We start from the raw sequence: 26888 nt of genomic DNA, 5'->3' as shown, positions 1-26888 counted from the left end.
TTAATTAAATATTTAACACAAACAGTGAGCACTGGAGTAGATGACAACAAGGGAAGGCAGCTGCCTTGGTGTCAGATGGTTGCCTTAAACAGAAATTTGTTCAGTTCATGTTGGAAAAAGGGAAAATGCCCATTTGTCCAGCTGACAAATTCTTGAATGTTTTTTTTCCTGTTGCATTCTAGGCTCCTGTTACACCAGTGATCAATCCAGAAACCAATGCCCACATGGTTACTACCTTAATCCTTCTGAACCAAGTGGGTGCAGTGTCTGCCCTTGTCCTGCAGGTACAGGTTGCACTGTGGCACCAGATGCAAGGGAGGTTATATGTGTGGGCTGTCCAGATAAAACAATGGGTAAGTGTTGGCTACATCTATCAACCTTAAATGTGTTAAAGTTGCTATTTTTAAGAGCACATGAAAGAAGCACGACAAAAAGTACTTCAAACAAAGGAAATACACTGTTATATACATCTCAGGTTAGAACCATTTATCATAAGTGGCACAGCCATATAACATTATCCACCTTGTATGTGAATGCCCTAAGAAAATCTACCCATTATGCCAGGCTGTGTTGTATAACATTCTTAAAACATCATCTATATGCAAACATTTCCAGATGTAAATCAAGATGGTTTCAAAGTCCCAGCTCTTAAGTTATTGTTAACTTGTCCAAATTGGGCCTTGGTCTAAACATCCATAAACAAGGATCATCTATCTGTCTGTCCCATTGCAGAGCACTGCCCTACCCAACTCCACCCCCATCACCCCCAACAATAAAGGTCCAGAACAAAACATTGGCAAATTAAGAACACAATTAGTGATTAAATATACCAAGACCTCCAGTGAGCTATCATGGCTGTCTGAATAAATATGTGTTAGATGATCATAATATCAAACCTGGCATGTGTACTGGACTACAGAGATCATGACATGGCAGCAAGAAGAACTGCAGAGATACTACCAATGATCTCAAAATATTTTTCAAATCTACTGGCTGGATGACACCAGACTCCCAAAGCAGACATTGTACTCCGAACTCCATCATAGCAGGAAATTATCTGGAAACAATAAAGGAACATTTTCTGAAAAAAATTGTAAAATCTTCACCAATTCCTGACCCTTGAGTGCTGGAAACATTAATTCTTCATTGTAACTACGTAAAGGGCAAGTGAGTGTGGCAGATAGTACACAACATCCCCATCAAATGCTTCATCAAGCACCTCTACATCATCTGTGGCAGACTTCATTTAGCCCAGAGATCATGCAAGCTCCATCCTGAGGGACCGTTTGTGATGAGGAAGAATTGAGATAAAATCTTATTTAAAAGATACAGTAAATTACATTGAAATGTATTTCATCACATCCAGAAGTGAATTAACCTATGTAATACTGCATTTATAACTGTTATTGTACCTGTTTTTATAGCATCAGGCATAGCAATACAGTACAAACTTAAACAAAAAATAAGATGCTCCATATAAACTGCATTTTGATTACACTTTGGAACTGCTTTAATATCTCCCTAAATGTTGTGGCATTAATATTTTTGTTTTGCCATCAATCTTGTTCCTGAGACATTATCGTTATGTGAAGCTAGTTATTACCGTAGATCGGTTTATGTATTGAATATACTAGATCTCACTGTTAAAACATCATCATCATCATCATCATCATCATCAGGTGCCATGCTCAGTTTGAGCTTTGACTGCCATGGCCCACACACTCCTGTTTCGGGTCAAGTGGATCAATTCATTGGTATTCATTTCCAGTTCTCTGGCTTCTGTCTCCATCATCATTTGTCTTTGTTTTCCTTTTGCTTTCTTCCCTTCAGTCTTTCCCATAATTACCGTACATTCTAACTCCTCTTTCCTAATCACATGTCCAATGAAGTTACGTTGCCTTTTCATGATCTCATAAATTATTTCTCTTTTTGTGTTTGCTCTGTTCATGACATCCTCATTAGATATCCTCATTATAAAACTCAGTCAATAATTGCATCATTTATTCAAAGTACCTCCTGCTTTACCACAAGAGAGAACTACAATGAAGCAAATAATTTCACCATCACTACACCAAAATCATACCTAACAAATCCTTTCCTAGTCACTAAATTAACATAGAATTGTGATGAGCTTAACTTTTCCCATTCATAGTTTAGTATTCAGATTACAAATGGTTAACCACTCCGCATTGATAATTTAACATAACACAACATATCTACTGTATGTGAGAAGAACACATATTAAAGTAATTGGTTGTTTCGGGAAACGATGGTTCCAGGATAACATCCCATGCACCATCAGTTTATAGGCCATACCACTCAGGGACTCAGGCTATATTTTTTGTGACTGTATGTTTCTTTGCTATCATAACTACCTGTATATACTATATATGCAATGTGCTCTGTGTTGGCCCTGAATAAACGCTGCTTTGTTTGGCTCTATACATGTGTATGGTTGATTGACAATTAAACTTGTAGTTGAACTTGTTTTGGCTAAGAATGATTAGTGTTTAGTTAACACCAAAGTTCAAGTTTCAAACACAGGCAATCTTCATTCCTTGATCTAATTGCACCATTTTCCTAGGTAAACAGTGTGAAATGTGTGAAGAAGGGTACTTTGGAAACCCACGAGCAGGTAGACCCTGCAAACCTTGTGCATGCAACAATAATGTGGATCCCAATTCAATTGGGAACTGTGACCAGTGGACGGGGGAATGTCGGAATTGTCTCTACAATACTGCGGGACATCACTGCGAGAGGTGCAAACCTGGATTCTATGGAAACGCACTTGCCTCTAATCCATCAGAAAAGTGCAAACGTAAGAACTGCTTTTAAATTTTATATGTGCTTGTCTTTGTGCAACTAATTTCAATGCACTGAATCTGCAAAACTTTAGGTTAGTTTTGTATTAAAGCAAACTGTAGCCACTTCTTCATGTTTTCATTTGATTCAATTTTTTTCTAATCAAGTCACTACGTTAAGGCTGCTAAGTTAGAAGTTCTTTTTACATTGCTGGATTGTGATCCACACATGGCAGATATCCAGTGAGACATCCATTCTTCTTTCTTTTCAAATCTTTTTATTGTTATGTTATACAGGAAAAATAACATGAGTACATTGAAGTAACAACACTTACAATGCCTCAAAAAAGACATTATCTTAAAGATTGAAAAAAAAAATTTGTGATAACAAAAAAAACCTACTAAGCAGAAAAGTGAGAGAAAAAAGAACCCATTAGGTGTACAATCCCAGAGTCATGCGTCATACAAAAAGCTTCTAAAAATAAACATCAAACTGCCAGCAAGAAAAGAAAATATACTCAAAAATTTACAATTAGATCGTGGAAAAATTATATCAATTAACTCAAATGATAATAATGAGCAAATGAGCCCCATCTTTTCTCAAAATCAAATAAAGGTTCAAAGGTTCAACTTTTAATTTTCTCCAAACTAAGACATAGCAACACTTGAGAGAACCACTGTGACAAAGTGGGAGCTGATGTATCCTTCCACTTCAACAAAATGGCCCTCCTAGCTATCAATGTAACAAATGCAATAACATGTATTATTACAATGGGATAAGCGTCCTTTATCTAAGATTAAACAGGATTGGGAAAAAGAACTTAATTTGACTTTTATGACGGAGGATTGGATGCGGATATTGAAGTTGGTTAACTCTTCTTCAATTTGTGCTAGCCATTCATTGATTCAATTTAAAATTGTACATCGTTATCATTTGACAAAGGAGAGACTTTCTAAAATCTTTTCTAATGTTGATAGTCATTGTGATAGATGTAAAACTGAGATAGCTACACTGACACATATGTTTTGGTCTTGTTCTATATTGGAACAGTTCTGGAAGTCGGTTTTTTCAACAATTTCTAAAGCACTTAAGATTAATTTACAACCTAATAAATTAACTGTGCCTTTTGGAATAATTCCTCAAAATATTCATGTTATTTCTGTGTCTGAGACATCCATTCTTACTAGTTTGGAATGAGCTCAGTTTTTCAGCGGTTAGCCATTGTAAAGGGGATAACCATCTGCGGATTTGTTGACAAGGCACAGCACTAGTCTGAGACCAAGTGTTTAAGGACCTAAATAGAGGAAAAGTTGTCTCCCTCCACAGAGCTCCTCACAAACTGTATCATCAATTCCCGTTGCCTCCTGACAACTTCCAAATGGCAACTATCAAAACCATCTCCCCCTCCCCCTCCCACTTTCAAATCTCTTACTAGATCTTCCTTCAGTTAGTCCTGACGAAGGGTCTCGGCCCGAAACGTCGACTGTACCTCTTCCTAGAGATGTTGCCTGTCCTGCTGCATTCACCAGCAACTTTGATGTGTGTTACTTGAATTTCCAGCATCTGCAGAATTCCTCGTGGTTTATGTATCAAAAGTGATAATCATATTCTTTTAAACACAATTAAATATATTCAATTGTGACAACGGCCAAGAATTGTTTAGTGGAAATCAACGTTAAAGAGTGGTGGGGATGGTAAGTAAGGCCACGAGTGGGTGAATAACTGGTGGGAAAAATAAGTCAAACTCAAGGTAATAACTTCACAAGCAAACTTTCCCACATTTTTGTGCTCTCCCTTGCAACATTAGGCAACATATTGTATGAAATGCAAACTCTCTTCTCCCACGGTCAATGGATTTATTAAAGTGACTGAACAGGCTGCTTGCATGTAAGATTAACTGTTTCATTAACAAAATAGCTGTTTTACAATAAAGGAGTGAGACATTTGTTATGCTTTAATTTCCATATTCCATTACTGCAGGTTTTCTCTAAACTTTTGAGAAGTATTGTATCAAAGAAAGTGAAGGAACAGACCTTAATTAAAAATAATGTTACTTTTGCAGCATGTAACTGTGACCCAAGAGGTTCTTGGTCCTCACAGTGCAGGGGTGATGGGACATGCAGTTGTAAGCCAGGAGTTTTTGGAGATCGATGCAACCAGTGTGCAGGAAACTCTTATTACAACAGCACCACAGGCTGTGAGGTTTGCCCTGACTGTTACCTATCAGTAAAAAACAAGGTAGGTGTCTGCTTTCAAGTTCCCAAGAGCTTGAAGATACTGTTTACTGTATATTCAATACCTTGATAGTGTTGACTAAGAGCAAGGCTTATGACAAAAGTTATTGCTTTCTGAAAATGCCAGCCTACATGTTGATCTTACTGGCATGTCTGTTAATATGTTCTGCTGATAAAAAGAATGAGTAAAATAGGGAAACCAATTTTGAAATTTGAGTCCAAAAATGGAAAAGTAAAGATTAAAGGCATCAGCCTGCTTACAGTATACATACCACATGTATTGTAAAGGACCATTCTGTAAACTTTTCAAATTTTAATGTGATAAGATTTTATTTTAATTCAGAAATAAGATTAGATTAGCTTCATTTGTCACATGTACATCAAAACATCGAAGCATATAGTTATATGCACTGTTGTGTCAATGACAAACACAGTCCGAGGATGTGCTGGGGGCAGCAAGTAAGTGTCACCATGTTTCTGGTGCCAACATATCATGCTCACAACTTAATAACCCATTCATCTTTAGAACGTGGGAGGAAAATACAAGTTGGAAGTACTAAGTTTTCATAATCTGACATATATAGTAGGCTATAATTAATATAGAACAAACATTTTACCATAAAGAAGCTTGTAGGGTATGATAGATTCAAGACCACTATTTAAGTGATAGTATGATCTTGGAGCATATATTAACAATCATGCACATTGGCACTGTTCCCCTCAATGTTGCTATCATGGATAGGTGTTGACTCAATGACACCTAGCCTGTTCCATTAAGGTCAATTATCAATGTTCAATGCAGTCATGAAAATCACTTCCAGGAAATGCATTTATTCTTGAGCCAGGTGATTATAGCAACTATTATTCTGCATGAAAGTAAATTTCAATAAACATCAGTTCACTCTGTTAATTAGATGCACCATCTTGTAGTTTTGGAAACTGGTCAAAGGCAGGACCACATCAGTTTCTGATGTGTCATTTTATATAGTTAGATAGATACTTTAACATAAAAAACATAGAAAACCTACAGCACAATACATGCCTTTCGGCCCACTATGCTGTGCCAAACATGTGCTTACTTTAGAAATTACCTGGGGTTACCCATAGCCCTTTATGATTTATTGATCCCAAAGGAAATTACAGTGTCACACTAGCATTACAAGTGCACAGAAATACAAATATTAGAAGAAAAGTAAAAAAGAATTTTAAAAAATTTACCTTAAAAATAAGATGTGTAAGGTTTCCAAGTTCACACTGATAAGATGGTAGTGCAAGAATTACTGTAATTTTATACAGTAATGGATGTACATCCACACTGTCCAGATAAGTGATGGTGGCATTGCACAGTATTGCGCAAGGTGTCCAAGATATCAGGGTGTGGTAAACAGAGATAAACAGAGCTCTGATAAACAGAAGTTAATAACAGTCTAACAGGAGAGGGTCATTACTTCCCCGGCTATAGGTTATAGCCTGATAGAGCCTAATGGCTGACTCCAACTCTTATGCACGGACCCTAACTTGGTGATTTGAGCAATATGTTTCCTTGGATGTCCTGTGCTTCTGAAATCATGTTCAATTCTAAGCAGGAGAATAAAGGTGAAGATTGGGAGTGGATCAGGTAAACAGGATATCTTGCAAAATAAAATGAGGCGTAAACATTGCTAACAGAAAATGTGAGGCTTGCACAGCCAGAGGCACAGCAGAAGTGTTCTTCAAATGAATGGAGAGAGCTATTACTATCACCACCATTAAATAAGCCTCTACCCACCTCCCCAGCCCTTCGATGCCTAATCTTTCCACCATACTGCTTAATATTTGCATTCTAAACACAAACTTTGATTATTATACAATCCTGAAGCTACATTTAGATTATATTCCTGGTTAATCCTCATTGCTGGCAGAGAACAACGTGAAGTTAATTTGTATCTAAATCATTCAAATAAAAAGTTTAGTTTTGTGCAATGTTTTACCCATGCTCTTCAAATGCTTGCGTCAAATCTCTGTTAAACTAGTTAAAAATAGAAGTTTTGAAATAAGGCATGCAGACCACTCAGGATGCTTTAAATCTATGTTACTAGTCCACAGATCAGATAAAAAGATGCCTCTGATTTGCTTGCTGGGACTGCTATGCAAATACCTATTTCATCATTCCCAACTTCACCAGTGTGAGATATTTGTCTCTCTAATTGGTCTCTGACTTCGCCCAGTTATTATCCATTCACAGATAAGATAGGTAGATTTTGGATGATTCTCATTTCACAATGTGAGCTTTTAGATAAAACAAGTACTTGCAAATGGATTGTTGGAATTTTTGGATGAATTATTTTCCCTCTCTGTTCTATCCATCAGATACTGAAACACAAGAATGTCATCAGAGATCTGGAAATTGTCATCTCAAAACTGATAACAAATGGGAGGCCAGTGAATGACAAGGACCTTGAGGCAAGAATGAGAAAAGCATCAGAAGTCCTCCACAAAATGATGACCATGGCTAAAGAGATTGAAAGTAAATACCCATTTTGACTTTGATGCATCAAATTCCTCAAACTTTATTGATTGTATTGTATGTAACAGATTCATTTCTTCCTTTTGAACTGACTACCCTAAAGTATCTCATTCACTTGGCCGCATTTAATGGTTCATCAAATTAGTCAGCTATATAAACCATCTCAACCAACAAATCCTAGTCCCCATCTATTGTAGAGTCATCGAGCCATACAGCATAGAAAAGGGCCCTTCAGACCAGCAATATCCATGCTGATCTTTTTGCCCATCTGCACTAATCACATTTGCCTGCATTGTTCATATCCTTCTGTGCCATGTAACATGTATGCTGGATTTCACCTTCTCTTCTGTCAGCGAACTCCAGATATCAAGTTCTCTCTGTGTAAAGAGAGTTTTCTCTTCATATCCACTTTTAAAACTCTTTCCTCTCACCTTAAGCCTATGCCCTTTAGATTTAACAATCTTACCTCTATCAAGTCATCCCTCAACCTACCAACCTATCAAATCTATTCCCATAACTAATGTCCTCCAATCCAGGCAACACCCTGGTGCAGCTCCTCTGCACTCTCTCCTGCCTATCTCTATTATAGAGATAAAAATGAGCTCCTCCCTATGCTGGCTGAGTTTTTGATCTGTTTAATCGTTCTGTATTTTTTTTAAAAATGACTAGTCAGGTGAGATCAAGTAACTTGACATGGATTGAACTTGAAATTTTCCTCATTGTTGTAGTACAGTATCATACCACAATGGTGCATTAATAGAGTAGAGTTGCCATATGTAGAAGCATTCAAGAGACATAAGTTTAAGAAGGTAATGTATCTAGCCCTGGCAGTAAAGAGCCGATTCTTTCTACAGATGATGATGAAAATAATCTCGATGAACTGAAAAGCTTAAACAATAAGCTGGGCACCGAGAGTTATCGCCTGAACAACATTGGGAAATCTGTTGATGAGATTAGAAGGTTGATTTTAAATTATGAAGATCGAGTCCAAAACACGGATCAGCTGCTAAGTAATGTCAGGACAAAAATCCGGCAAAGCCGGACGGAAATAGACCAAATGGTGAGTCCTCATGAGACTAAAAAGGCTAAAATTTTCATTATTTTAAAATAACATCCTGTCTGTTACAAAATGGTCATTGTTGGTATCCAAGTTAGGAATGCAAACAAGGCAGCCCTGGTGTTTCAAAATCCTAAGATTCTCCAAATGTAGTACCCTGACAAATGGGAAATACACTTACTATTTCAGTCCTTAGGTACAACTGTCACTTCTACTGCTGTAACAAAATCCCATGAAATATTATTAGTCATTTATTGTAACCCGGTCACTTGTTATTTTGCAATTCCCAGGTAGTACATATTCCCCCAGGTAGAACATAACCCTTTATAAGGCCACAGCTTCATGTTTCACCATTGTTTCTAGTAATGCTGCAGTATCTTGCAAAGACACTTAGAGTAGCCTTGCTGTGAAATAATCATTATTATAGCTACATGTAATAACACTGCCTACTGCTATGACAGAGTTCTTCACCAATTCGCTATTATGTCATCAGTGTGTAAGAATTTGAAGCAGAACTGGCAAAATGACACCTTAAGCATTCATTACCTTTCAGTGAGAACAGTCCATGCAATACCTCAAGTTTACTTTGCTGACTGTTTCTGCATTCTTTAATTCCCCCAATAGAAATAAAGTCACTTTCAGGCTTGAATATCTCAGTCAATATACTGAATGACTGAATAATCAGAGCCCTTTGAGATAGATAATTCCAAAACATTATCTTTTCTTGAAGGAAATTTCTTTTCTACATGCTCTTAGATGGCTAATCACTAATCCTGAGGCCGTATCTCAGAATTCAGCAGCTGGAAGAGTCAGTATTTACCTCGTGGGTTCCCAAACTGGGGTCCATGGAGCCCTAGTTTAATGGTATTATCCATAGCATTAAAAAGGTTGGGAATCCCTGATCTACCTTCAGTGTCATAACTCCTTTTAATGACCAAGCCCTCATTAAAAATTATGTGATATAGTTGAACCAAAGGGCATCTGGGTGAAAATAATGTAGAACAATATAACTGCTCAAAGATTAAAGAAAGGCAGAGCTTCTCAGTAACTCAGCTGACACAGATGATAGATCACATGTATTTGGATTCAGTCCCTGATCAGCTCAAAGCTCTACAGTTGCTGCAATTACTGCTGTTGAGCTACATTAACACTGAAGCATAAGATGAAAAATCTATCCTGCAATTGTGGCTACTGCTGAAAGGGATATTGATACCAATCCAGTCTTTTACTCAGACAACATTAGTTTCTTTCCCCTAATGAATAGGCACTTGGAGAGCAAAACAGCATTTGACAGCATCGACTGGAAGCAGGATTCAAAGTTTTGAGGATGGATTGTGATTAATGCTGTAAATTCTAATAATTGGGAAAATTAGATATTGTTGACAACCGTTACATTATTTCTTACAGCCATCTTTGCCAACAAATCCCAGTGGAGGCACTGTCCCAAGTGTTTTGGCAGATGAGGCTCGTAGACTGGCAGATAAGTATGTGGTCTATTTATTAGCATCCCATTGCCAAATTCATTTCATGCCTTCGAAGAGGAATATTAGGAACATTCGATTTTGTCATCTTTTATTCAGGCATCAGAAAGATGCAGAGGACATTGAACAGTTCAGTGGAGCTGCCAACATGTCTGCTTTCGAAGCCCTTCAAATCATTACTCAAGCAATCAAAGAAGATCAGCGAACCTCAGAGGCCATTAAACTACTAATTCAGCAGTAAGTTGAAGCAAACTTCCATCAATGATATCTGAATGCTTACTTTACACTTTGTACTTTTGCACACCTCTATCCCTCACTGTACTGACTACAATGTACAATGGAAAATAACAATTCTTCCCTGTTTCAATTGATGTTTAGCTGAAGTGCTTAAAATGTTAAAGTGGTGCTGCAAATCCCAAAAAGCAAAATGTACTCAGGTCTTGTCATGATACCTGTAACACATATAAAGCAACCAAGGAACTGTTATCTGGATAGGTTTAGAATTAAGTCATAACTGATACTCATGACCAAAACAGCAGGCGCTTGTTGGACTGCAAAATAATTTATTTTTTTAATAAAATTCCATCAGATATACAGAAATTGTATTAACTGTCGAAGTTAACTATAAGTATTCTTTATCTACAAAATAACTGAAGAGTATCGTAGAGGCGGTCACAACCCCAGCAAGATCACTTGAAGATAGTTAAGTGCAGTTTTACACGATACCTTGAATATGGGAATGAACATAATTACAATGTAAAGCAAGGAAAGGAAAGAAATTATACGTAATAAATCAGTGGACCACTGTCTCATACAACAAATTAAGCAACGACAACTTGCGTTTTGAGAGTGGTATCTTGACTATGTGGTGGTATTTTAAACATGATGCTAAGAGATTTCATTCTGCTTAGATCAAAACAGAAGAGTGACATGGCAGCAGATCTAGAAGAACAAACAAACAGAATAACTACAAAAGCACGGAGAGGCAGTGAGAGGGCCAAGAAGAACTATAATGAGCTGAACAATTTGCTTACAACTGATATATCATCCCTTGAGGTAGGTTATGTTTTTGAGTCTGTTGATCAAGGGAAGGGGAAAGGGAGAAAAATCCATACCACTGATGAATTTCATTGGTGAATGGAGATAATTCATGATGGAATCCATCAGTTTATCACAGGGTGGCTTTGGAAGCAGTGAAAACAGTAAACAAAAGGTGATGCATTTGATTTCAGACTTAATGGTAATTATTTATCAACTATCAATTACGGAGAAGCTACTCAAGCCATTTTCCTTGCTTAAATGGGAAAAGAATTGCATTCTTCACCCTCTGTAATGGCTCCGAATGGGCTATTTAATCAATGCACCACCCTCATGTGACCAACTAGGAGAGTGCAGGTGAGATCCTTTGCTGCTGGTGTGTTAACTGATTTCATCTGGGATTCAGAATTGACTTTAGTGCCCCATTCCTCAGGAGGATTAGTATTAGCATTCAGATCACTTTGTAATTAATAGGTTTGGTGTTTGATTATAAAGAGAGTACCAAGCCTGAAGCATTGAATTAGTGGATAACTCACCGACTCATACTCATGATCTCATTTTAGGCAGGGAAAGGAAACCATTTTGTTAACAAAAGGATACTTTAGAAATGAATATCTCAAAGAACATAATATTTCTATTATCATCAATTACTTTCTTGTATTGATTCAGGATGATGAATCTTCTAATAATTTAACCTCCTCCTGCACCTACATAGGGCACCTTCTGAATAAGAAAAGATTGTGTTTCAGAGTTCAAAGATAATTTATTTCAAATTAACTGCAATAATAGGATCAAGAAGGTTCCTCCACTTTTCCCATCTCTGTTGTCTCAGAGAGAAACCCAGATAGACCAGACAGACTATGAAAGTGGGAATAAGGAGCAACTGGTGATACAATCGTAACGTACAACAAAGTCGTCCCATGAATATAGCTGGATATTTGAGAACTTAGGGTGATGAAATCAAAATGAAAATAAAATCTTTACTTTTCCTCATCAGAATGAAGCAAATCAACTGAAAGACAAAGAAGCTGCCATGGAATCTGAACTGAACAAAAAACTTGAACTGGTTGAAACTTTGAAAAATAGTGTCAGTGATTCCCAGAGAGAAATCGCGAGAATTTTAGAGAAAGGAGAAATAGACGAAATGGTAAGTATCTAACAACTGTGAATATGGTGAAGTGGTTGTTGAGTTTTCTTGAAGATTTGCTTTGATCCATATTAATATAAGAGTTACGTTATTGTAAATTTTGGCATAACAACATAATTAATTTAGCCCATAGCATATTGTAAGTCTTCAGCCCTACAGCTATAATGTACAAAAGTAATGTTATGGCTCTATTCATGGTTCCTTCACAAAATCAAATCATCTACAGTTTTTGATAAACACTGTGGGTTTACTTGATTAGAACAACAGCTATATTCTTTGCACTAAATGTTGCTTGTATACTTCTTGCTTTCAGATGCTGATAGATATTATGAAATTCAAAGTTAATTTATTATACGTCACCATGTACAACCCCGAACTTTATTTTAAAATTGCACCACTGCTTAAGACTTGGCAAATGGGAATTGATAAATAGGAAACTGAATGTGTTGGACTCCTCGGGTTTTTTTCTCTGGGATGTATTCTCCATAGGAAGAAGAGACTGAATAGCAGTTTAATGCACTATCTTTATTTGCTTCTGAAAATATAGTTTGAATATTCATCTCCAAATCTGTCATTGTTGTGTTACATTGGGTGTTTATGCTCTAATGAATATGCATTTTGGGTATGGTCAGAATGTTATGATTTTTAATACTCAACATAATGCAAGACCTTTTGCACTGATGTTTAGGTCTGAAATCTGAGTGAACGTCTTATAGATAGCATTCTGTGATGTCAGTACATATTTGTAAAATATGTCTGGAGACTGGAAACTAGTTAAGAGAGAAAGTACAGACACAGGAAATGAGAAGCAAAACAGAGAATACTCAAAATACCCAGCTTAAGAAAGGTCTTTGACATGAAATGTTAATTTACGTTTCTCTCCACTGATGCTGCCTGACCTTCTGAGTATTTGCAGCATTTGTTTTTTGTTTTTATTTGACTTTTTACAGTTAAGGGTTTCATTTAGTTCCTGGGTCTGACTGTTTACCTCTCCATAGACAGCTGCAATGCTGCAAGCCAGAGCGAAAGCCGCTAAGTATTTGGCTGAAGAGGCTGTCAGGAAAGGGTCATACACACTGGAGCAAGTTGATCGGATCATAAGCAACTTAAGAGGTATGCAACCAACCTTTGTGAATTCAAAAATAAATAGCAAACTATCAGTTTGCAGGCTCATTATCCTCAGTTGTATTTTTTAAAAATGAAAACTGATGTGTTTTGCTTTCTCATTTACACTGGGCCCTTGGCTCACCAGCATTTCATTGTTTTTTTTATGTGTGCCTTCTTCTGTGAAGCACACACAAAGTATTTGTTTAATTCCTGTCTCTTTTCATTAGTCCCCATCATGAAACTTGCTGTCTTTACCTCTGAGGTCTGCATTTGAAAGTCTCTTTCTTTTTTACTTACTGATGGATGCTTTTACTGTCTCTTTTTGGTGCTTCTCAATAGTTTACTCCCATATGCTATTTCTACCCTTTTTTTTTTGCCTTTTTTGATGTATTCTGAAACACTCTAATTTCTCATGCCTGCTGCTTCTTCTCCCCTGGAAATTTTGTCTTTTCCTTAGATTTAATTTTTCTTGTCATCCGTAGTGAAGTGATTTTTCCTGAACTTTTCCTGAAGTGATTTTTGCTGAAAATGAAAGTATATTTGTTGTAAATCATGAAATTTTCTTTAAATGCTAACCATCATCTGTAGTTTCCCCAATCTACCACAGCCAACCTGCCTCTTGTACCTTATTAATTTCCTTAGATTAGTTTGAGAACTCTGGCTTCTGATTGAAATACATCACTTATAAGTTAACTTGACACAATCTTCCTCTTCCAAGGGATCCTTTACAACATTATTAATTAACCTATTTTTTTTGCAAAATATCAGATTTTAAATAGCCAGCTACTTACTTGTTTCTTCAATATACAGCACGTCTAGAAATGCATCATTTCATGATTTCAGCCCTTACGTTGTTAGCGCCAACTGCGTATCTCTTGAGTGCTGTATGATTTGTGTTATGTGGACCTCTAATTTTCTCATTTATACCATGCCCTCAGTGTGACTATTTTCTCACCAGTGTCCTCTGCCTACTAATTATTAGTTCCATCTGAGAGATACCATTACTTTCCCCTGGCTGGCGGAGTGAAGATCCTTCCTAAAAACTATACTGTTCTCATCGCTCATTAACAGCAGTAACCCAGCTCCTTTCCATTTTTTGCCTGTGCTTCCTAAATGTCAAATATCCTGGAATATTCAATTCATAGCTTTGGTCGTCCTGCAATCACTATTGGGTGAAGGCAATTATGTACACAATGCCAACGTGCAACTATTCATACCACTAATTCATCCATATTCCTGCAAATGCAGTGTGGATTTAGGTATAGTATTTTTAACTTGGCCTTTTAACATTTGCTTCTGTACATGTTAATGTGGCACTGATATTATTACTTTACAGATCCTGCTTTTTCATCTCTTACCTAGGATCAGCTTGCAGGGCATCATCCCTTCTTCTACCCAGACCAAACACAATTTCTGGTCCTTCACCCTCTCCCTACAGATCCCTTCAGAGACGTTCTTGATCCTGGGATCGGGAAGGCAACCAACCAACCATCTGGTTCAAATGACTACAATCAGGAATCAATGTTGCCCTCTCACGTTCCTTCCTCTCATAGTGTGAAGGTCAGCCACTCATGGTGGCACACTCCCACATACCTCCTGAGATCCATTATGCCCCCAAGCATCCAAAAGGGAAAATCTGTTAGTAAGTGCAGAGAAACTAAGGGTGCTTGGCAGTCTATGTCGGCAATGGTGTAAATGAGTTCTGTTTTGTGCACCACAAGGATTTCCATTATTGTTGCTGTTCCAAAACTTGTAGCTCGTGCTACACACACCCTTTCACAATTTGCCACATTACACAAGGTGCATGTCCCACCTCAGACTCAGATCTAATTATTTATTCATCACATGTACAGCGAAACATAGGGTGAAATTTGCAGTAACAACCCGCATACGCAAGGATGTGGCCCACAGGTTTCATCGCACATCCTGGCACTAACATAGTCTGCCGACAATGCTTGGCAGAAAAAGCACAGAACACAACAAGTCCGGTGGCTAGTGATGTGCCTCAGGGATCTGTACCAATGTTGTTTGTCATATATATTAATGATTTGGATGGTGGAGTGGTAAATTGGATTAGTAAGTATGCAGATGATACTAAGATAGGTGGAGTTGTGGATAATGAAGTAGGTTTTCAAAGCTTGCAGAGAGATTTAGGCCAGTTAGAAGAGTGGGCTGAAAGATGGCAGATGGAGTTTAATGCTGATAAATGTGAGATGCTACACTTTGGTAGGACTAATCAAAATAGGACATACATGGTAAATGGTAGGGCATTGAAGAATGCAGTAGAACAGAAGGATCTAGGAATAATGGTGCATAGTTCCCTGAAGATGGAATCTTATGGGGATAGGGTGGTGAAGAAAGCTTTTGGTTTGCTGACCTTTATAAATCAGAGCATTGAGTATAGGAGTTGGGATGTAATGTTGAAATTGTACAAGGCATTGGCGAGGCCAAATTTGGAGTTACAGAGAAAGGTTGAACAAGTTGGGCCTTTATTCTTTGGAAAGTAGAAGTTTGAGGGGAGACTTGATAGAGGTATTTAAGATTATGAGAGGAATAGTTAGAGTTGACGTGGATAGGCTTTTTTCCATTGAGAGTGGGGGAGATTCAAACAAGAGGACATGAGTTGAGAGTTAAAGGGCAAAAGTTTAGGTGTAACATGATGGGGAACTTCTTTACTCAGAGAGTGGTGGCTGTGTGGAACGAGCTTCCAGCAGAAGTGGTAGAGGCAGGTTTGATATTGTCATTTAAAGTTAAATTGGACAGTTATATGGACAGGAAAGGAATGGAGGGTTATGGGCTGAGTGCAGGTCGGTGGGACTAGGTGAGAGTAAGAGTTCGGTATGGACTAGAAGGGCTGAGATGGCCTGTTTCCGTGCTGTAATTTTTATATGGTTATATGGTTATAACAAAGGAGAACATACCAAGCCACTAAACAACAAAAACAGCCAAACAAGTTCCTTTCCTACCTCGCACTAAACCACACACACGGACATTCCTCCAGTTCAGGGTTCCATGCCTCCAGTGCCCAGGCTTTGGCCTCACTGAGACACCCTACTATGCTGTGCCTTTTCCAATAAATTAAAAAATAGAAATGTGCTATCAAATATACACCGTGCTTATCAATAATCTCACTTTTGCTGGAGTTGCTTTTCAATTGTAGTATCACACTTTCATTCCTACTTATCTTGCTCCCATCACCCCTGCTTTTTGAAGGCCTCTTACCAAAAGCCTAAACTTTGTTGTCCAAGCAAGGCTATGTTCAAACCACTCTCTGCTTTGGAAGCTTCAGAAACAAAAGGGATTCTCTGAATGCTGGAAATTTTGTGCAACACACACAAAATGCAAGGACTCAGCAATTCAGGTTGAGGGTCTCGGCCTCTGATGTCAATCCTCTATACGTACTGCCAGACTTACTGAATTCCTTGGCCTGTAATGTCGATCCTCTATACCTACTGCCAGACTTACTGAATTCCTCCAGCATTTTGTGTGTGTTGGAAGCTTCAGTATTAAACACCAAAATACCAGCAGCAGAGACAGCTGACTTCAATTGATAACATAAATTATACATGGTTTTCTTTGATATTACAGACTTCAACATACGTGTGGTCATCAATAAAACAGCTGCTGAAGATGCCTTGAATAAAATACCGAATATTAAAAGGACCATTGACAGGGCCAACGCACTGACTGACCAGGCTGAGAATAAACTGGGGAATGCGTTAACAACGTCCAAAGATGCCATGGGAAAAACTGAAATGGCAAATGGTACTGTCAATGATATGCAGGAGGTAATTATTTAGTTAATTTCCAACTCTTTAAAAGTCAGTGAAATTAAATCTTACAGCTTTTGCAATTAACACACATCAAAGTTGCTGGTGAACACAGCAGGCCAGGCAGCATCTCTAGGAAGAGGTACAGTCAACGTTTCAGGCCGAGACCCTTCGTCAGGACTAACTGAAAGAAGAGCTAGTAAAAGATTAGAGAGGGGGAGGGGGAGATTCAAAATGATAGGAGAAGACAGGAGGGGGAGGGATGGAGCCAAGAGCTGGACAGGTGATTGGCAAAAGGGATACGAGAGGATCATGGGACAGGAGGCCCAGAGAGAAAGAAAAGGGGGAGGGGGGGAAAACCCAGAGGATGGGCAAGGGGTATAGTGAGAGGGAGAAAAAGGAGAGAGAGAGAAAGAGAGAATGTGTGTATATAAATAAATAACTAAACAAAATCCAGAATAGTTGTGGTGCATGGACACAATTCCAAGATTAAAACAGAGCACATCATGTTCTGTAAAATATTTGATCAATTTTGTGAGCTACATTGAAGTACGGCAGAATAATTTCTGCCATGTGTTTTTCCAGTCTGTTTTAGAAAAATGAGTCTACATCAGAAATATGACTGACATATTAAACAAATGTGACTGGGAAAATACTCCTGCACTATAATAATTCATCAATTTTTTTTTGTAGGATGCATCTTTCACCTTAGTAATTGTCAATTGCTGCAAACAGAGTTATATTCTGTTGAAAGCCGTTTCTATATTTGTTAATAAATTTCAATGTGTTACTGTTTTAATCCCATTAACAGAGGGCACTTCAATCGCTACGTGATGCAGAACTTACATTAGATGATGCCATGCTATTGAATCAAGATGTGATGGATATAAGTGGACAACTCAAACAACTAGAGACTGAACTGGCAAACAAACAGAGAGCTGTGAATGAAGATGCATTGATGGCTGAGTTGGTAAGATTATTTTTCATGCCTTCTAATTGACATTCAATTTGGACTTGTAAATGTAATTATTGAGGTTAAATTCTTTCAGAGGTTTCACTACTTCTTGCCTAAGAAGAGAAGTCTGTATTTCTGGGGAAGAAAATGCAATAAACCTAATAGTCTAGCAGTAAACTGTTGATAGGAGATAATGAGTCCTGAAGTGTTGTAAAGTTTGCAGAAAGTAGGTTCTTCACTAATGCTTTCAGTCTGTTAACCCACTAGATTTTCTCTGAAAGCTGCAGCTCAGCAAAAATACCTAGGCAGAGCAAGGAATACCATAATTACAAATATACACCAAGAAGTACAATGGATGGAAATAATCTTTTGTTACCATCTCCCCTTCTCCAAAGGAAGGTCTTACATGGAAAGCCTGCAACAAAAGGATTAAAGGTTCCCTGATATTTTCTCTGGAGCAGCATAACTTCCTTCCTGTACTTTATACTGCAGTGCCATTCTGTAATTGATGACATTCCTTTCAACTTTATTCTTCATCTAAGTCCCTGATAGAAAAGCACTGATGGGATATTGAGAACTGAGTAGCGTCACAGCAGAGCTTGCCTGAGGTCCTCTGCAATTTTTCAGTCAGTTTCATTGGGCATTCACAAATTTGTCTGATCTCTTCAAGAATGTAACAAGTGGAGTCAATGGAGGGGAACATGTAGCTGTAATGTGTTTTAGGTTTTCAGAAGTCATTTGACAAGGTGCCACATGGAAGGCTGGAGCTCAGGATATAAGTTTATGGTAATAGAAATACAGTATGTTTACATAAAGGTCTGTTACTGTGCAGAAAATAGAGGTTCAGAATATGGGTCTTTTACAAACCAAGGGCAGATCTTGATCCTCAATTGTTTATAATTCAATGAATATAAACTACATAGTGGAGGGGAAAAGAGTAAGGGATCCAAGTTTACTAATAACATGCTGATAGGAAGGCAAACAGTATTTCGATTTTCTTTAGAAAAAAGTTTGGAATTTATAAGTAGGAAAGGAATATTACAATTATTAGGAACCACAGTAGCAAAGTGGTTAGCATGGCACTATTACAGCAAGTTTACAAATTGGACATTCCTTCCCATGTGTGCTCCGGTCTCCCCCAAAGCTGATTGGTCATTGTAAATAGTCCCATGAATAGGCTGGGGTTAATCGGTGGGTTGCTGGGTGGTGCGGCTCGAAGGCCCAGTTCCATGCTGTATCTCCAAATAAAATTAAACAGATAAATGAAATGGACAGGATACTGGAGAGCCTACATCTCAAGTTCTGTGCATTTTGGGTCTATCATTGAAGAAAGGATATACTGGCATTTGGGCTGTTCCAAAGAGAAAAAAGAAGAGAAGAATAGCCCTTAGCACGGCAGTGGAGTTATCGGGGCACCGTCATGACAGTGTTTCCATAGCAAGATATTCTTGTTTTTACAAGGCCAAGTCGCTAGCTCAACGCTCATCCCGACTTGGATTTGAACTTGGGAACCTTCGCTCCAGAGTTCGGTGCTGATATTATTGCGCCACCAAGCGGGACTGTTCCAGAGAGATTCAGGGTTAATTGCTGGAATGAAATGGTTAGGTTATACTAGCAGTTAAGTAAATTGGATCTATATTCTTTGGAGTTTAGGAAAATGAAGGGCAATTTTCTTTCTTGAAGCATCTTAGATGTTAGGGGGAACATTACAGGGTAATTGAAGGCAGATATTTCCTCTAGAATCTCAAACATGGGGACATAGCTACAAGTTTGGGATTAATAATTTAAAACCAAGGTCAATGGACTATTATAGGGTGCATATCTCTGAAATTCTCTATCCAGGAGGGATTGTCAATGCAAGGCCAATAGAGATGCTTAAGAGGAAGTTGATATATTTTGGAAAATGAAAATATTGAGGGCTATTTGGAAACAGGCACAGAAAAGGAGATGAAGTTTGGGGCAGAGTAGTTATGATTTTGAATGGCAGGGCAGGTGTGAGGAGCCAGGTGGCCAACTTCTGAACTATCTTCTGTTTTTATGACTCTGGGAAAGAAATCACTTCCTTTATTGATTCCATCTTGTCTGAGACTATCTGCACCATTTAGATGTGCAGCCTGGGCCACAGTTGAGATATTTAGAACCATAGAACACTACAGCACAGGAAACAGGCCAGTCAGCTCTTCTAGTCTGTGCCGAAACTTTACTCCGCTAGTCCCATTAACCTGCACCCAGTCCATAACCCTCCAGACCTCTCCCATCCATGTGTCTACCCAACTTATTCTTAAAATGGATTAAACTTGTAGCCTTTCTAATCTGTGAGCAGTTAAAATTTGAAACAGCGCATTTAACTATTTGTTTATTATTTCAGACTACAGACACTGTAAATGCAGCAATAAAGAATACAGCAAATGCAAAGGATTCTGTGAATGAAATGATGAAATTGATAAGTGATTTACTACTTTCAATGGGTAAGCATGACAAGTTTATAAGAGAGTTAAACCTGTATCTTTATGAATCCTAAAAAGTTAATGAAAAATATTGTCAGAAAGATATCTCTGTTTTAAGTCTCAGAAACTGTACTAGAATTGCAGTATAGTAAGTCTACAATTAGGGACTGGAAGATAGTAGTACGGTCTAATGTAGAAGAAAAAGCTGGTTTTTAGGTAGCTTGGAGAGTATGGAGAAGAACTATTCGCTTTGTGGTTTATCTCTAATAAGCCAAAAATAAGAAAGACCAATGTCCTTTGGGATTTAAGACATATGAGGCAAATAGGAATAAAATATATAATGTAAGCTATTCAGAAATAACATTTTGGAACACTGAGGTAAATGTGTGGGAACCAGATCTGAAATATCTTTTGTACTCTTGTTAACTTAAATATCTGTTGCTTTTCTGGTATACTTTCTCTCCAACTGGTATCCACTTCTCCATATATACCAACAAAATTTCCTGATTTCTCAAGGAAGTATTGCTTACTCAATAATTATGCTTCATTTACAGATAACCCAGCCAAGATTGACACTATGAAGTTGGAACGTGTAGAGAATTCACTTGAAATCTTTAAAACTCAATGGATTAATGACCTACAAATACTTTTTCGACAGATGCAGGATGTTGCTGCTCAGCAGCAGCTTGCAGTTACAGTTTTTGACCAAGACATTGGTGGCATCCTTGCAGATATCAGAAATCTTGAGCAAATCAAAGACAGTTTACCCAAAGGATGCTTTAACACAGCAGCCGTTGAAAGGCCTTAATTGCTTTCTCTACCAAAAGTTACATTAAATCATGGAAATTTCTTGTTTTCAGAAGAAAACATCAAGAAAATCTGATAATTTATGTAATGCCCCAACCACCTGAAAGACTGACAAATGGAAAACAGAGCAACAACCTCTACAACTTTATCAAAGCATGGTTCATTCTGATATTATCTTATTTAATCACTGTTGGCAATTTGGATGCTTGTTCCCACCAACCTATCCCTAGAAACCCTGTCCCCAACCTCCAGCGCAAATGGGCTAAAATTAAAGATTTTGTTTCTATGGTATTTTTACAAAATTGACATTGACTTGAACTTGAAGAGAGTAGAATATTATTGTTTACTTTTCAAATTCATAAAATCATTCAGCATTTCAAGTTACAATTTACAGTTTTAAAGTTGTCATTACCCTAAAAATATATTAAAGAGGTGCAAGCTGATTTATTAATAGATTTTTTTTCATTACCAAAATGTAGAATTGCTTCTGACACAATTATTAATATTGGAAACGTTTTCATCCTTCAATGACATAAAACCAATATCTCCCACAATCATTATGGGATGGGTCTTTTGCACGCCCTTTTACAATTTAACTGACTGTTCAGATATTGCTATACCTCTGTAAATTATTAGCTTATATAGTACTAAATAGCTGACAATCCATTTCTGATTGCTATTTATATAAGTTTTCCTATGGGCTGACAACCCTAAAGACAACTTGTCATGTGAGGAAGAACTGTTGCTGAATTAGTAGAAATCTATAGGTTTCTAGGAAGCAGGACCTAACCGAGATCCCACGCCTTTGGAAAAGAATAAGGTAACATGAGTGAGGACTGGAGAAATTGCCAATGAATATGTGAAAAGGGGAGCAATGTGGCTACTGGAATGAATCTAGGTGACTGTTCCTCATTGTCAATAGGAATTAAGTTTTTAAATCAGGAAAGTTGTCTAGAAGCTGAACACTTATTAAAGGCAATGCTCCAAACATGCAAAATTCAGCTGCTGTGTCAGCTCACATCTGTTTCTTCCTAATCCATTCTTTCTTTCCTGTGTGTAAACGTGGCAAAAAGATAAATGATCAGTTTTGATCTCTACTCCTTGCACAGAATTATATGCTGCTGCAACACCAACTCACACTTGCATAGAGTTATCAAGAGTTAATCCTTAATTGTAGTATTGAGGGGAAATTAAGGACATGGAAGTCTAGCCTTTGCCTCCTAAACCAACTAAAGTCTCTTTTATTATCAGTAACTCAGATTTTTGAATTCTTGGCAGATTCTTAAATGTGTAGAAACAATATTGTTGATATTACTTATGGGCAAAGCACCAAAATCACCTCAAAATGAGTAATTTGAAGCCACTTCCTTTCTGCTGTCACGTGGAGTGTACCAGGTGAATCTATATGAAAACTTTATTTAGGGGAACTAGGTTCATGAACTTGAATGTTATTTATTTTCATGTAACACCATTTGCTGATACAAGAGCACAGCCTTTGATAGTATTAACATTTTTCACAGCAGTTCTCTCAGATCCCAGACTTCCCACAGCCTTGATCACTGGGGACAGTCCTGATGTACTGCTATCCCTCAATGGCTATGGTGCAAATAAATTTAAGGACATCAATAAATGATGCTGGAAAACTGAATGAATATGGAATAACTTGAAACTAGAATGATTTTGCCTCACAGACTGCATTTCTATGAAATTGTGCAATTTGATAAAACATATTTGGCAATTTTTAACTGTTCGTGCCCTTTGAATGCCCCATTGTGCTTTACAATCTAAGACTATGAAGGCAAACAAAAGAGAAACTACTCCATGCATCATCTCGGCCTGAAATGTCGAGTGTTTATTCATTTCCATAGATGCTGCCTGACCTGCTGAGTTCCTCCAGCATTTTGCGTGTGTTGCTTTGGATCTCCAGCATTTGCAGACTTTCTCGTGTTTATTTATATACTTGTTGCTTACAGACCATCGACGTATACTTTGGCCTGGGAAGACTGGATTTTTTTTTGCACCAAGTACTTTTACTGTTGCAAGTTTTTTTTTAAGGGATAATGTGATTTATCCTAGTAGAATACTCAATATAGTATCTTTGCATATTTTTTATATATTTATACATTCATTTGGTTATGTGATGCTTAGTTATCACCCTTCTAGACTGTGATTTATCTGAAGAGCTGGACACTCTTCAACTGGTTCATTTATCTTACAACAGTGTGGCCTGGGCTTCCAGTTTTGGTTGCCTGCAATAGAATTTCATTTGAATCAGTCTTTAGCTGAGAGTGCAAAGGACAGTCAATACAATGGCATCATTTAATGACAATGACCAGAAACAATCTTCTACTCACATCCTTCAGAAAAAATGTTTGGCTTATGCAAAATCACATTTATGAAATCACTATGCCAATTAGTATAAAACATGCTACTGAACAATTTTTTGTGATGCCAATCTTATGAATATGGTCTTTCTCTATCCACAACAGCAGTCCCTCTATAAGTACTCTGAGATTTTCAGAACATAATGTTAAAACACACTGGCTGTAAAATAGGTCTTTGCTCTTTTTTTGTTATTGATAGGTCATATATAATACAACCAAGCACCTATATTTGCACTTGAGTCTAACTATGTTGTGTTTTCTGCATGAAGTTTATATATTCCTTATTTAAGTGTCTCAGTATTAAAGCTGTGCTTTGAAGACACTTTTGCCTTGAAGTATTTGAAGTCATTCATATGCAATGGACTGTTCTTCCTATGTTTTGTCTGTCAATTTCATTCTACCAGTCAAATAGAATTAATAAAAATAATTGTTTCTAAGAGGCATTCTGAATTTTGATTTCAATTCTGGAACATTGAAAAACTGCAGTGCAATTGGCTTATTAAACCTAATGCGTGATTTGGTTAATTACTGAAGCAAAGGGTTCAGGAAGATCCCTAGTTTGAGCCATATTGACACCAATATATTTCAATACATATGATACTTAACTTTTCCAGTCTTGGCTGGAGTCTCCCAGGGCAACACCAGGGAAAATTAGCCATCTCCACTGGTCACCAATAATTTCCCCAATAAAGTGTGTGTCTTGTGCCTTCACTCTCTGTTGGGGAAATTAAAAGTGCCCATGTTAATGGTGCCCAGTGGAGGGCCCACTGGTTTTGCTAGTCGTCTATCTGGGAGATTCCATCCTAGATTGAAAAGTTAAATATCAGGTGAACTGGCATATATTGGTGTCAACATGGCTCAAATTGGGGATATTCCTGACATCCTACTCCCTGACTGCTGAGAACAGTTAAGTTCCTAGTTCATAACAATGGACCTCCATTCTGCATGTATGGCCGCAGCTCCCGCCAAACTAGAGACACCCTCACTTGTAACATTTGCCAAGGACAGAATCGCACTGTTAGATGCCATGTGACTGTAGGCCAACTGTCATGTGATCAGACTGAGCGGGTTGGGCAGCCACGGATTGTGATTGGCTGCACTGCAGCTGGGCAATAGGGTTGGCCAGTTACTGGTCACCACTGACTGGCTAAACCAGGTCATGGGGTGTAGCCACATGGGCAGGAGTACACCCGTGAGTAAACCTTCTCATAAGTTGGCAGGTTCGAAGAAATAAGAAATTAATGAAAAATTGAGGGCCATCATGACCCCTGGCCAAGGAAAAGTTCATTCGTCTTTCTATAAATCACCCTGATTTTTATGTTAATATACGCTATTAACTTAAGAACAATTCCCTCAAGTGTGGAGCCTCTTTATTTTATTTTTGTAAAAGTTAATGAGATTCAGGAACATTTTATAAAGCTCTTCAAAATGAAAATATCATGGAGGTTATTTATGGCCTTAGGCATTTTTATATTCATTGCTGGATCTACTTCTGTTACCATTGCAGTATAAATTCCAAACTGTCACTTTGATGGATCGGGTTAGCACAATATTGCTTCATCTCCTTCAACAAATTTGTTCAGCAGTGGTAGATATCAATATAGTCTTGAACTGCTGGATTTTCTCTTCCTCTTTTTTACTGAGTTGGGGAGCAGTTCCACACAAGCAACAATAAATAGTTCAGGGCCCCAAACAGTTCTCCCAGGTGAAGCAACACTTCACCTGCAAATCCGCTGTGGTCATCTATTGTATCTGGTGCTCCCGATAGAGCATCTTCTACACTGGTGCAACCTGTGATAAATTGGAAAAGCGGAATTTCCCAGTGGCCAATCACTCCACCTCAGTCTATAACCACCTCTTGCACCACTCTCAAGACACTCTCAATTGAGGCCACTCTCAAGGTGGAGGAGCAACACCTCATATTCTCTCTGGGTAGCATCCAACCTGATGGCATGAACATCGATTTCTCCTTCTGGTATTTTTTTCTTTCCTCCTTCCCTCTTCTTCTATTCCCCACTTTGGCCTCTTACATCTTATCACCTGCCTGCAAACCCCCCCCCCCAGTGCCCTTCCATCTCACCTTTCCCCTATGGTCTACCCTCCTCTCTTATCAGATTTCTTCCTCTCTGGCCCTTTACCTTTCCCACCCACCGAGCTTCACCTATCACCATCTGGCTATCTGCTCCCCTCCCCCAATCTTTGATATTCTGTTGTCCTCCTGATTCCTTTCCAGTCCAGAAGAAGGGTCCCAAAATGTGGACTACTTATTCGTTTCCATAGATGCTGCCTGACCTGCTGAGCTCCTCCAGCATTTTCTTGTGTTGCTTTGGATTTCCAGCACTTTCAGAAACTCTTGTGTTTATGTAAGTAGACACACAAACATCCCTCTAAACCTTTCCTGTCCATATATCTGTCCAATTGTCTTCTAAAAGTTGTTAATCAAGACTTTAGTTTTAAATACAAGAGTGTAACTAAAAACTCTGTCATAAGTTTCTTGTTGATAGGTACTACTGAGATCCCAAAATATCTCACATCAAACATCTGCCCAGGTTTGGCTGGAACTGTACCACCTGCCACATTTGGTAAGAGCAAATTAGAAGCATCCTTAACCCAGACCTGATGCTGCTGTTGGCTCCTTTGTAAAGAGTAAGATTGCTAGATTAACATAATTTTTTGGGGCTTGGTATTAATGTAATGAATGTTTCTTCATGCTCCTTCATGTTTTTTTTCTGTCAATAACCCCCCGGCAAATAAATGATTGATTAACTATCCTACCACCAAGTGTTGAATTAACTGCAAATTCCTTTCTACTTAACATTAAAGGGCAATTTTCAGATCATGCTATTGGCAGGTATACTTGCTTGTTAGGAATGTTTTCTTTCCATTATTTTGGATCTGTGTGCAAAATATATTACAAGGTTAAAAAAAATGTTCTGTAGTAAATACAAAATAGCTACAAAAACCAAAGGTGAAAACATCAGTACTTGTGAAAAACCTTGTCCCATCCATATCAGGTGTAGATACTGGTGATGTTGAAATCTGAAGTAAAAACTCAATATATTAACAAATCAGACAGCATCTGTAGAGAGGGAAAAGAATAATGGTGGGCTTTTCATCTTGGGTACTAGCTACAAAGTACACAGAACATCTTCA

General features: G+C 37.9%; 1 protein-coding gene across 2 annotated transcripts in view; it reads left to right on the top strand.

Moving 5' to 3' along the window:
- The window catches only part of LOC140205992 (laminin subunit gamma-1-like), a 53917-nt gene extending 29782 nt beyond the window's left edge, over window positions 1-24135 (top strand). For both annotated transcript variants that reach the window (XM_072273976.1, XM_072273977.1), the window contains exons 10-23: window positions 183-353; window positions 2585-2818; window positions 4865-5040; window positions 7386-7542; window positions 8397-8602; window positions 10007-10083; window positions 10180-10317; window positions 10992-11136; window positions 12116-12265; window positions 13264-13378; window positions 16961-17160; window positions 17954-18112; window positions 20466-20565; window positions 21099-24135. In XM_072273976.1, the coding sequence (XP_072130077.1) occupies window positions 183-353; window positions 2585-2818; window positions 4865-5040; window positions 7386-7542; window positions 8397-8602; window positions 10007-10083; window positions 10180-10317; window positions 10992-11136; window positions 12116-12265; window positions 13264-13378; window positions 16961-17160; window positions 17954-18112; window positions 20466-20565; window positions 21099-21352 (2282 nt within the window). In that variant the 3' untranslated portion in view covers window positions 21353-24135. The remainder of the gene's footprint in view (window positions 1-182; window positions 354-2584; window positions 2819-4864; window positions 5041-7385; window positions 7543-8396; window positions 8603-10006; window positions 10084-10179; window positions 10318-10991; window positions 11137-12115; window positions 12266-13263; window positions 13379-16960; window positions 17161-17953; window positions 18113-20465; window positions 20566-21098) is intronic.
- Window positions 24136-26888: the final 2753 nt, after the last annotated feature.

Source organism: Mobula birostris, chromosome 12 (genome assembly GCF_030028105.1).
Source record: "Mobula birostris isolate sMobBir1 chromosome 12, sMobBir1.hap1, whole genome shotgun sequence".
NCBI classification, from domain to species: domain Eukaryota; kingdom Metazoa; phylum Chordata; class Chondrichthyes; order Myliobatiformes; family Myliobatidae; genus Mobula; species Mobula birostris.
Note: the sequence above shows the minus strand (reverse complement) of the source record. Positions and strands in the feature narration are given on the sequence as shown.